The sequence below is a fragment of the Drosophila tropicalis genome, unplaced genomic scaffold (assembly GCF_018151085.1).
Source record: "Drosophila tropicalis isolate 14030-0801.00 unplaced genomic scaffold, ASM1815108v1 contig_593, whole genome shotgun sequence".
In the NCBI taxonomy this organism is placed as follows: Eukaryota; Metazoa; Arthropoda; class Insecta; order Diptera; family Drosophilidae; genus Drosophila; species Drosophila tropicalis.
This window is the reverse complement of record NW_027173070.1, coordinates 8,604,162-8,616,692: the sequence shown is the minus strand read 5'-3', so window position 1 is coordinate 8,616,692 and position 12,531 is coordinate 8,604,162. Positions and strand designations below refer to the sequence as shown.

Sequence of the window (12,531 nt, the reverse complement as noted above, 5' to 3'; positions counted from 1 at the left end):
TCCTCAGAGTCGATAAAATTTGAAAATTGCGGATATCGGAAAATCTGGCTTATTGAAGAATCGAAATAAATAGTTTTGGTGGTAAGTGTTTACTACTACTACTCGGGCCCAAAACGCGCTCAAACTACATAATTTTTGTATCAAACGAAAGAGAAAAATTCCACGAGGTGCGCCTTGGCGATTTATTTCGTAGTTTTTGAGTAATTAATAAAAAAAAATTAATATTTTTAGCGGGACTATAGCTAAAAGTAGCTGTCCGGCTGAAAAAAAGCTGTTCAATTTTATAGAACAAATATAGTTTAGAATGCCAGAGCAGCCGAATATTCCTCGACTTTAGAGTTTAGATTAAAATATTTGGCTACCAGGCCGGTCAAACAGCGCGCCAAATAAAAAATAGCGTTTGACAACACTGAAATCAAGCTTTACCCGATTTTTTCCACATTTCAACACTGAAATCTCGAGTAGTAGTAGTAAACATTTACCATAAAAATGGCAACACTGACAGTGGGAGCCTTTTAAAATTTCTTTTTACATTGCTACAAATTTTCATTTCATTCGCTCATCGAATTTCCTATTGCCAAGTGGCAATTAATTAAAATGAGTTCACTCCAAACAAATGTATCAAAGGCATTTGAAAATAATTTATATGTACTAAAAAGAGAATTTATAGATATAAATGTTCAAGAAAAACTGATGTACGACAAACATAGTAGTGAATTCTGTGAAACATTTTTTATGAATTTAAGAAAGGCTGATGCCATATTTAATACTAGTAATGACAATTACGTTTTGCAAGGTAAGTTCTATTTAGAAATCTGCGCACGAGGTTTAACGACCCTCTCGCTATGCTGTTTATAATGCATTTTCTTTTATTTCAGTTCTTATTTCTAAGAATTACATGAATAATCTTTTATCTTTTAACCACGAAGTTTACATTTCACCATACACAGCGTATACGTGATAAGCTTTTGCAGTTAGTTTATTAGCTAAAAATATGAATATATATATATATACAATATCTCAGTACTTGTGTATATATGTATGTCTCGACAGCTACTTAGACTGTTTTTTAGATTATGAGTCATAGGATAGGTGTACATATGTACATAAGTGCGATAAGCATCAATAGTTTAACAAAGTTTGATGTACATACATAGGTCAAGATTTTGCCTCTGCTTTGCCATAGGATAGGTGTACATACATAAGTGCGATAAGCATCAATAGTTTAACAAAGTTTGATGTACATAGGTCAAGATTTTGCCTCTGCTTTGCCCCCCTTAATGCCCGAGTCATTAATCCAAATATTTGCTTTATATAGAAGATAATATCTTGCTTTGTTGCATTCATTTCCCATTTGGTCATCACTTTATTTTGTTTACTTTTGGGTGGGGCACTTCATCTGACTTCATTGTTTTGGTTATTGGTCACGAATTATCTATAGCCAAAGTACTACATAATAAATAGACATCGAATCAAAAGAGTTTAGGCTTATATTATTCTTACTTTAAATATTTATAGTTAACCTACCAAACAAAAACAGGATAACAAACCAAACAAACGTTTCAGAATTTAATTTTAAAATATTTTCACCCAAAATTAATAGAAATCATCGTAAAATAAAATTCAAAAATGAAATGCTGTCGTCATCTATTATTAAAAAAAGGACTCTTAAAGTAACCGAAACTTCTTAAATATAAAATATAAATAAATATATGTACATATTCCTCTAATATATGTATGTATAAGCAACAAATCGAGAAAAGTCAACAATATGGTAAAATTTTCTGACTATATAAAAAATTATATATGTACATACATATGTACACTCATGATGAATATAATAGGTACACCCTTTAAAATTTAATTTAAATTAGCACAACTTTTTTTCTTTTACCTTAATTACCAAAATTTAAATGCACATTTGTTTATTGAACATTTGTGTATTCTTTACCTTAATTTGGAAATGAAAAGTTATTTTATTCAAAAGTTACAACAAAAATATGAAATTTCAGAATTTCGTGCTTGATGAAAATAATAGGTACACTTTAATTCACTAAGTCATATTTAATTTTTTTTGTTTTCAAATCACTGAAAATCTATTTTTGTTTCATTATCTGATTAATATGGAATGTATCCACCTTAATATTACCGTTACTTTTCCCATCCGATTGGGGATACTCTTAATCAAAGCTTGGCAGGACTCTATCGAAATCTTCTTCGACGCACTCCCACAATTGTCGGTTGTTGCCACTTTTTTCTGTTCGAGACTGATCCTATAGCTCACCCCACAAGTTATCGATGAGATTCAGATCCGGAGACTAAGTGGGCTAGGTAAGAGCGACCACTATATTGACCTCTAACCAAGTTTTTAAAATTTTGGAGGTGTGTTTTACGTCGTTATCCTGTTGATAAACCCACCACAGGGACTTTTTTTCCTCTAAATATGCTAGCATAATATTTTCCAGGACATCCCTATAGTCAGCTGCTCCCATCATGTCAGATATTAGGAATATTGGATAGTGTTCTGACCAAGACAAACAACCCCACACTATAATATTTTTAACACCATGCACCACTGTAGCGGTGATCAAAGTTTTTGGTTATAGGGCGCCTTAAATGTTAGGAACAGTCATTTCCGAAAAGATAAATTTTAGTTTCGTTGCTAAGAAGGATATTAGGCCGGTTTTTTTGAACTTCAGATGCTGCCCATGTGAAGTAGTCGTTAAGAAATCTTTGCTACATGATCAAATCTTTGGTTCGCATCAAAGGAACCCTTCTTGCGATACGAACTGATAGATTAGCCATTTGTAGTCAAATCCTAATTGGAAAAACATTAATATCATTGTCCATTTTGGATCCAATGGCTCTCAAGGACTCGAAAGTGTCCGAATTTCCTAGGTTAGGAGTGGTTTTCTCTTGACCCAGTTAGTCTCGTGATCTGAATCTCATCGATAACTTGTGGGGTGAGCTATAGGATCAGTCTCGAACAGAAAAAAGTGGCAACAACCGACAATTGTGGGAGTGCGTCGAAGAAGACTTCGATAGAGTCCTGCCAAGCTTTGATTAAGAGTATTCCCAGTCGGATGAGAAAAGTAACGGTAAAATTAAGGTGGATACATTCCATATTAATCAGATAATGAAACAAAAATAGATTTTCAGTGATTTCAAAACCAAAAAAAAAAAAAAAAACTTAGTCAATTAAAGTGTACCTATTATTTTCATCAAGCACGAAATTGTGAAATTTCATATTTTTTGTTGTAACTTTTGAATAAAATAATTTTTCTTTTCCAAATTATGGAAAACAATACACAAATGTTCAATAAACAAATGTGCATTTAAATTTTGGTGATTAAGGTAAAAGAAAAAAAGTTGTGCTAATTTAAAGTCAAAAAAATTAATTTTAAGGGGTGTACCTATTATATTCATCATGAGTGTATATGATTAGAAATTTTGAAAAGTGCTCTTTCTATTCTTTTTCATATTTTTGTAACAATTTTAAGTATATGTACATATGTATAACAGTTTTCCATATTTTAAGATCAATTTTAAATTTATTTATATTCGTTTCATTTGTAGGATCGATTTAAAGCTGATTAGTATCATAAATTATTCTGGGAGCACAATCTTGTCTTATCTTTAGTACTTGCTAAATTTGGCAGTTCTTTACAAGTTCAATTAATCTAAAACTGTCTATCAACGCTATCTACGGGCTTTTTTTTGCCGTCAAATTTGTTTAATTGATTCGGTTTTACGGTTTTATTTGATTTTAATAACTCAATACGTTCGAAAACGCGTTTTTATCTCGTTTATTTCAGGTAGTGCGGGCGATGATTTAAAAGTCGGTAAACAAAATGAATATGATTTCGTATTTTATATAAATATACCGCATTCGGATGATATACTAGTATTACGCGATTCGTCTATGCCGGGCAACGTACACCTTGATATAACAGACATTTTAAAGCATCGTCGTGTATCAGATATATCGGATAATATGTTTCAATGGCTTGAATCTCTCGTGAATCATAAAAACCTAATTGTCGTTCAAAAATTGCAAGATTGGATAAAAAGTAGCGTGGCTCGCGTAATAAATCAAATGCAAAATCGTTTCGTAATCGATAGTCAAGTGTGTCAACTCGAATATAGAAATTGCGGTCCGGCACACACTATATACTTAACCGGTGCCTATAAATATTCAATCGATTTTGTTCCAGCCATCCGTCTAAAGGCTGAAAAGAATATTATAAACGTCAATGAATCGCATTTATTCGTAAATCAAACGCACTTTGAAGCTATCCCAAAGCCATTGAAACCGTTTCGTGCAGATAGCACTTCTTTTCGGTGTTCCTACTACAATGCTGAACGATCGATTATTAAAAATAATCAAATATTTAAGACGGCCATAAAATTTGTAAAGAGATTTCGCGACGTGAAAAGTAATATGAGTAATTTTAAAAGCTATTATATCAAAATACTATTATTACGGTTAGTCGCCAATAATCCGGACTTGGAAGAACAATCCCTCACCGTCGTTTTGATTCGCGTAAGTGTTCGTTCGCATTCGGGTTTCGTGTCGGATTCCGTCGTGTTTTGGCATCGCGCGGTTTTTCCATTTTCGGTTTCTCGATCTCGATGTTGTGTGTTTTGTGGTTCGTCTGGGTCCTTATGCTTTTGCAAAATGAACTAATATTTCTATATTATCAAAAATTACATATGTAGCTGTTCGAAGAGATGGAGAATTGCCTTAGATCAGGAATCCTGCCATTCATTTGGCATCCAGATCTAAATATGCTCAGCATTTGGACTAGAGAACAAATACAGGAAATGTTTATTGTTGCTAAGAGTCATACGAAATACCTTTACGATATGATTAACCACAATGCAGTTGATGGACGTTTTGAAAAGTTGCGGTTCTTTTTTAGTAAGTTGTAAAGTTTCCAAAAGAAACTTTTATTTTTAATATTTGCTTCTGTTTTTTTTATAGGCCCGAAGGAAAAACGGGTTCATGCCTGCGTTGGAATCATTAAGAGGAAAAAGAAGATATCCTGCAGAAGTCATATTTCTCATTTGCAGATGCTCCTAAAGACGCCCATTTCAGCAGTGGTGCATCATCGTGGAAGGAAATGAGGGAAATTAACGATATTTTCCCTCTTAACTTGCTACATTTTCAGCCGATTCAGCTATTTCCGCCTATCCAGCACAACTTTGTAAACTCGAGTCCATATACAACTTTTCATATGAGCTCGAGGATATTTTTCAATTGACAAGTGTTAAAAAACATTCAAATAATTGGTTTTAATGCTTCCCGTGTAACCTTCCTACATCTGTGATATACTTATATTTGTCCTGTTTAAAGAACAAAAATTGTACACTAATTTTTCATTAAAGATTTATTCGTTATGTATTTTAGTGCGCTTTAATTTATATATATTTTTAAATTTCAAATTGAATTGTATTTAGAATTAATCTCAAATAATCCTAATTTATTATATTTAAAATAAGATTACAGACTTTGTTTTAAATAAGTAAAATGTTAACAAACTTAAACTTAACTAAAATAATCGTATTAAATTGTTAAATATTATAAAAAATCAATGTCTTGGCTAACTATACGAAAAGATCTATAGATAGAATCGAATCTTGAGGGAAAAATTCTTCACAATATTTTAACGCAACACAGAATTGATACTTTTTGAAGTTTCACAGAAATCAAGAAAAACCTTTATTCCGAATCTCCATAAACGAACTTTTAAGCTTCAATATTAAAATTTATTAAAAATTAATCTCTATTCTGGAAAACTCATATGAAAACTATGAATGAAAACTTTAAACTATTATTTTGTCTGACTCAGATTCAAACAAAAATTGCAACAGCCCGCGCAATTTTTGAAAAATAAAGGGCTCCTTTGTGTGTCCCTCTATTTATTTATCCGACTCCCACTATTTTCGATTGCACGAGGAAAAAAGCCAATGTGTCATCACTGGATATTTTTTACAGCGAGTTCTCAATTTCGTGCGAATTCGGCCATTTGGTTGTTGTTGCATTTCTGAGTCGAGGCGAATTGGCGACAAACATGTTTAGTGTTGGCATCATTTGTTCGCCGTTGGCATCAATTGTTCGAGCCGATGTTCGATACCGATTTTGCCTTTTGTTGTTTTTGTTTTTGATTCGTTTAACTTCGGGTGGTTTCGGGTGGTTTTTTTTCACCGTTTTTTTTTTTTTCGCAGTGTTTTTTGGAGCTCTAGAAAGAAAGAACGCAGACGCACGCTAAAACATTTTATTTAAACATTTAAACGATCGAATGATTTGAGCTGCGCGTGCACACTATTTAGAATTTTCTGATATAAATTAATTGAAACATTATAGAGAGGCGTTCAGTCAGTCAGTCGGTCGAGTCTTATCTATATCTAACCATTCCGATGAACGGGTAGCGGTTATAATTTCGGCATAAAACGGCAGCGATTCTGTTAAATCAGCGCAAATCAAGCAAACGTGTCGTCGGGGCAACGGCTATTAGTACAAGCAACTAAACTTAGTAACTACCTGTAACAGCAGCCAGCCGCAGATTTCGTAATCCAAGCAACAAAAAAAACACACACAAATCAAAGAATACGGGCCTAGCATAAAACGAAAAACGCCTCAGTCTGAGTGAAAGTGCATACAGTGAAACAATAAAAAAAAAAAGAAAATTATAAAATTATTTTTGATATCAAATCAAATTGTTGTAACAAATAAAACACACAATGAGTGGATACACAGACCTCACTAAACTGGAAACTAGTCGGTGAGTTTGCCACCCCTGACCCCCTGAAAAGCCGTTATAATTAAATTAAATAAAAAAAAAAATTCTGCTAAATTAAAGAAGTTAAAAAAACCTCGTTCTCCTCCCCTTTTTTTCTCCCGCTCACACTCTCTCTCTCTCTCTTCTCTCACTGTGCCTCTGTCTTTCGCTCTCTCAGCTGTGTGCCGCACCCCTCTCTTTCTCGCTCTAACTTACATACACTCAAACTGTTGTTTTCTCTTTCGTTTGCACCGGACCAAAAACCCAAAACCAAAAAAAAAAAATAAAATTTATCGTACGATGTCCAATTCAAACACGAAAACCAAAAAGAAGAAGAAGTAAGAAAAAAAAAACGCTGCGCTAATATGACACAATCATCTACAAATACAACTTTAGACAAACATACATACATACATATGTACATACATATATAAATGTATGTACATACATTTTATATGAATTGGTTTTTATCTACAGTCACACGCCGCGTTTCCTTTTTGCCCATTTATTGATAAACTACTATTACTCACCTCACGGTAAAATCAACTACTCATTAGCGTCATGCGAAAAAGACAAAAAACAATCTAATGATTATTATTATTATGAGGCTTAGGAATTTGCAAGAAAAAAATGTTCCTGTGATTCACAGTCGCTGCCAAAGTCCCCAACAGCCCCGCCCCGAACAAAAACACATTACAAGAGGCTCTATTGTCACACATTGTGTGTATGTGTGCGTTTACCTTGAAAAACAAAACCTTAAGGCAAAACAAATTTGAAACCTCAGCTGATGTGTGGTTTTAGTTTTTGTCATAGAATATTAAATATCTTGCAAGTTTTTTTTTTATGTGGGTGACGATGGTCACAATCAATATCGATGATTATACATATATGTATGTGTGTATGTATATAGGCCTCTCCACCTGGTATGTGTGCTTGTGAACCGCACTGTTGGAGGTCAGTGGAAAACAAAATGAAAATATTGGTCAATGCGTTTTTTTAGAGATTTCGAATTGCCCAACAACATTTGCAAATACGAGAAACACAACACAAACATACACACACACACAGCAAACACATAGAGCCGCCGCCGTCAAGCGTATGTACAGTTCATTCATACTCTCAGAGCGTCTCTGTGCCAACTCTCTCTCACTCTCCCACATTCACTTACTGTCTTTAACATGCCACAAAAGCCACCCTCTTTTCCACAACATTCGCCCACCACTCTTACTCTCTCTCTCTCTCTCCATATGGATGAAAAATATCGTCCGATTTCTGTGTTGTATGCGGTGCGATTCCCTCCCAAACCCGCCCCCTGTTCCCCATGTTGGCGCATGTCGCGTGCCTGGCTTAGCCCAATTCTGAACATAGACGCCAAGTGCAAGCAGGTGTTCGAAAGAGACATAGCTAGCGAGAGAGAAAGAGAGACACCCACTGAAACTTGATTTCATCAAGCAGCTCTCCAATTGGCAGTTTAAGATGGCGTGTTCTTTCCTCGGGCCAAAACAATGAATTTTTATTGATGATGATGCCGGCACTTTTTTAAATGAAATTCACTTTAATTCTTTTTCCTACTAGTGTTTTGTATTTTTAACAAAAGGTCAATACCGTCAGCCTCCCTCTCAATTTCACATATCCCCCCATCCCACCGTGGCCGCCTTCACCTCTTTCTTTTTCGCTTGAAATTCTGATTCTTTCTAATCTGGCGCGTGGCCAAAAAAACATACGACAAAATCGTCTCTGATTAGCCGATGCTGACGAAAAAATAACGCCTGATTTATACCATGTAAACAGTTCTTTATTTTGTTTTTGTTTTTTAAAGTCGGACCATTGATCTGTTGATAAAGTGGGCCCAAGTGGGGAGGCGAAACGGAGCCCGCCGTCTCTAACAGAGAAAGGGACCTTAAGTAAATGAAAACGATTTAGGTTGTTGCACACAAATGATGTTTTTATTTATTAACTTTTCGAATATATTCCCAAAAGTTCATTGTCCTTTGAGACCTCCTCTAAGTCCCGGCCCATCGGGGTCTATCGCTAACGATCATCAATTCCCACATTGATAAGCCAAGCTTGTGCCAAAGTGTGATAAGGGACATTGATACAGGGCTGGATTTATTGGAGGGGAGCCAAAGGGCTGAGATACTTGCTATATGGGGCGATCACTATTTTATAGAGACACTTCCTTCGTGTGACTACAAAGAAATATGTATTTCAAAGCTTCTTTTTCTTGTCTTTCTGTTATTTTGATTTCCTTTAAGGCCTTTTTTTGGTAGTGTCTTCTGTAACAACTTTTATTCATATTTATATTTTATTCCTTTTCCGACTCCTATGAGTAAGTATGATGGTCAGAAGAAGAAATTCGGGACATTCCTCGTACAAGAACGATATTTTCCCCGTAAAATGATCGGATTTCACCCTCTTTATCTACGAAATCCGTATTCTTCTAGTATTCCGATTCCTGTTCCTAAGCTGTTGCTTTATAAGAAGAAAAATATATGAGAATTCATTCTGAAATGCGTTCTAAATAAGTTAAATTCCGACAAATCCATGATGGAAAAATACCCCTTGCCCCTCCCTTTGAAAAATTCCAAAGATTCCACGCCTATGTGTTTGCGGGGAATGTCTCCTCGTTCAATACAATAATAATAATAATAATTAAGTATGAGGCGAGGGAATTTTCTATGGCGCAAAAATTATTGGCGATAAGATAATTATGTATGTATAGTTTTCGCACTGTGATTTTTTCTATATACGTATGCATATGGTATGATTATGGTCCCGCAATACTCAATTAACTCAATTAACTAGTTAGTCATAAGCACTTAAGATGATGGGAAGTTCTTCTAACACACACACGCTCAATCGGCAATTGGCGAGAATTGATTCTCTCTCTCTTGCTCTCTTGATAGTTGTTGCCTTCACGTTGCTTGGCCGTGGCATGCCAGCGGAAAAAAAACACCTTGACACATGTTCACCCGCCCGCCCGCTTCGCCCTCCTCGCATCATTCATTCTGGGCACTTGTGCTTTTAGTCGGTCAATCTGAGTCGTCATTAACGGCGGCACCAGCAGCAGCAGCAGCAGCTGATCACGCTGTCTTTGCATGGCAGGCCGACCCGGTCGGTTTGGGTATGTTACACTAGAACCAACATATCAATTGATCCACCCCCGCCCAATACAAAAAAACTATGGCTGGCGCGTGATTGTCGTTCGTAAGAGGCTAATCTCTCCAAGTTCTAGCTAGCTCTCTTTCTTTCCCTCTGTCTAGACTATGTCTGGCGGTGATAAGAGACTACCGCTGGAATTTGGAATTTTTTCTGTGTGTGAATGAATGCAACTAGCCACTAGTCCACACTGCCCACTACTTGACGTAGACACAATGACGACGACGTCGTCGCCGACTCCGACGACATAATCGTCGTTTAGCCGTGTACTTAACGCCCCAGTGGGGGTTAATGAGAGGCCCCCCCTAAAACAAGCTTTTGAAATGTTACGCCATCTCTCATCTCGCACGATTTGTGTGTGTGTGTTGACCTAATGCCATCCACATTTAATGAGTTGCACTAAGCAGTGCAATTAAAAATAAAACATTGTATAAGTTTAAGCCCTTTTTTTTCCCTCCATTTCTCTCAATGGGGGTCTTTACACGTGGCTTGTTTCTTTGACCAAAAATAGAAATCTTTTGTCGACAACGAACACGAGCCATCATCATCAGCTAGCAAGCAAGCGGCAGCAATCAATGGTTAACAGGTTTTCGGGTTTTCTATTTCAAATACAAATTGAATTTGCGCGAGGTGGCTAATTTGCATAGAAATCAATTCATATTTATCATCATGCCACGTTGTGGTGCCCATACCGATTCCCAAGTGGTCGCACCCATTGACGGAAGTTTTTTTGAGCTGAATGGTATATATGTACATAGAAAAGAACTAGCCAGACTTAACGACGCTACAGCATTTTGATTATGTATCCAATCACTGTGACTATTGTCTTTGATTTTTATTTGGAAACTGGTTCTTCAACACTTTTTTTAATTCTGTTCTATTCTATTCTTTCTTTTTTATATAGGAACTGCCTGCGTCGCATTGCCCGTCACGATGAGCAGCAATTCTCCAAAGATAGCATTGTCAATGTTATGGAGAAGTTTGTGAAAACTGTCAATATTATGGATGATACCATTTTAGTGCCATGCAGGCTCATGGATCGACAGGTAGGAAACTTTCAAGAATTCTGAAATGAGAACAACTTTGCCCCTTAAAGTTATGGAATAGGCAAAAAAAATATATAACTTTTTTTTATGCTTTGCGACTTTAACGAGAATATCCACAGTCTAAGTATGTCTATTATATAATTTAATGGGCAAAGTTTATCACCATTTTAACCACTTTAGTAAACTTTAGTCTTACAATTCATTTTGTTGGGTGCATAGTTAATTTCTATTGTTTTTTTATTTTCAACTTTTGGCAGATCGGTGATAGCAATGACATTATACCTGCCACTGGCAAGGACACAACCGCCAATCAATTGACTGGCAAACGTGGAGCTCAACACTCGAAAAATGTACAAGATTTTCTCAGCGCCTCCGAATTGTTCAATCTTTATAATATGTTAAACGCATTGAAAAAGGATCTGTTATGGACTAATCAAGAAGAGGAAACGCACAACGAACAACAACAACAGCAGCAGCAGCAACAGCAACAAGAACAACAACCCGCCACAAACGCCAGCTCAAGTACCAGCTCCAGCTGTGAGACCAAGACTGAGTCCACACCAAAAAGCCATGTTAAGGGCCATGTGCGACGGACCTCAACCGCCTCGATGATGTCTACCACATCGGTAAGCAATATGAGCGATTCGGACTCAGATATCTCACAAGAGAATGACTCTGGTCTGGAATCGGATGGCAACAAGAGCGATAATGCCCAGAGTAGCGATGGCAGTGATATCGATGCCTCCTGCCAGAAGCAATCAGCCGACAAGGCCACCGAATTGGCATCACGTTGTCGGAGACATTTGAATGGTCTGTACCAGTGCCTGGAACAAATGACAGAGGCGGCCAACTATCTGACCGCCAGATACCAAAGTGATATTGGACCCGTCTAGTAGGGGGAGTGTCAAGATGATGCAAATCAAGATGGAGTCCAACTAACTCTTAAATCTAACTGTATGCGTGGTGTATGAACCAAAAAAAAAAAAAAAGCAAAACAAAACACAACAAGGAAGAATGGCAAATAAGGAAAAAAAAAACTGTATGAGGTTTTTTTTCACTCTCTGTATGTAAAATAGTTAAATCTATAAGTCCGGGGGGGTGCTAAGTATGTGACCTATATGTATATTGTAATATGTATAACTAATTGTATATGATGATGATGATGATGAGATAGATAATAATAACGTTTAACTGATAGCAAGCATCAACAATATGTATTCGAGAACTAATTCGTATGACTAGTTTATATCTGGTTGATGGGAATCAAACAAAAAAAATCAATTATAAAAAAAATTCAAACAAAAAAAAAAGAGTAAACACAAATTGATAAAGCGAATAAAACATGAAAACAAAACTCCGACTTTAACATTCATAGTTATAGGTTATAAATTTTGTTTTGGGTTAAGTGTGTGAATCGGGGCCTGGCCCATTATTATCATTATAATCATCATCATCATCATCTGATCACATCATCATAATCACATTCAAAAATTGTCAACCATCATTTTATCACTTCAGGCCTAGCCCCACCCCCTCTACCCCCC

General features: G+C 36.0%; 1 protein-coding gene and 1 long non-coding RNA gene across 2 annotated transcripts; both read left to right on the top strand.

Moving 5' to 3' along the window:
• Positions 1-624: 624 nt before the first annotated feature.
• LOC137576662 (uncharacterized) lies at positions 625-5,551 on the top strand. The gene is made up of 3 exons (XR_011032310.1): positions 625-796; positions 4,720-4,921; positions 4,985-5,551. It is a non-coding gene; the product is annotated as an uncharacterized lncRNA (long non-coding RNA).
• Positions 5,552-6,226: 675 nt separating this feature from the next.
• On the top strand, positions 6,227-12,531 carry LOC137576497 (mid1-interacting protein 1). Its single transcript, XM_068289648.1, has 3 exons — positions 6,227-6,785; positions 10,846-10,987; positions 11,245-12,531. Exons 1-3 carry the CDS (start codon positions 6,745-6,747, stop codon positions 11,878-11,880), a joined length of 819 nt encoding a protein of 272 aa, XP_068145749.1. The 5' UTR covers positions 6,227-6,744; the 3' UTR covers positions 11,881-12,531.

Coding starts and splice junctions, on each gene's coding strand:
- LOC137576497 (XM_068289648.1), top strand. CDS start 6,745: ATGAGTGGATACACAGACCTCACTAAACTGGAAACTAGTCG. Junction 6,786..10,845: donor ACTAAACTGGAAACTAGTCG/GTGAGTTTGCCA, acceptor TTTTTTATATAG/GAACTGCCTGCGTCGCATTG. Junction 10,988..11,244: donor GCAGGCTCATGGATCGACAG/GTAGGAAACTTT, acceptor AACTTTTGGCAG/ATCGGTGATAGCAATGACAT.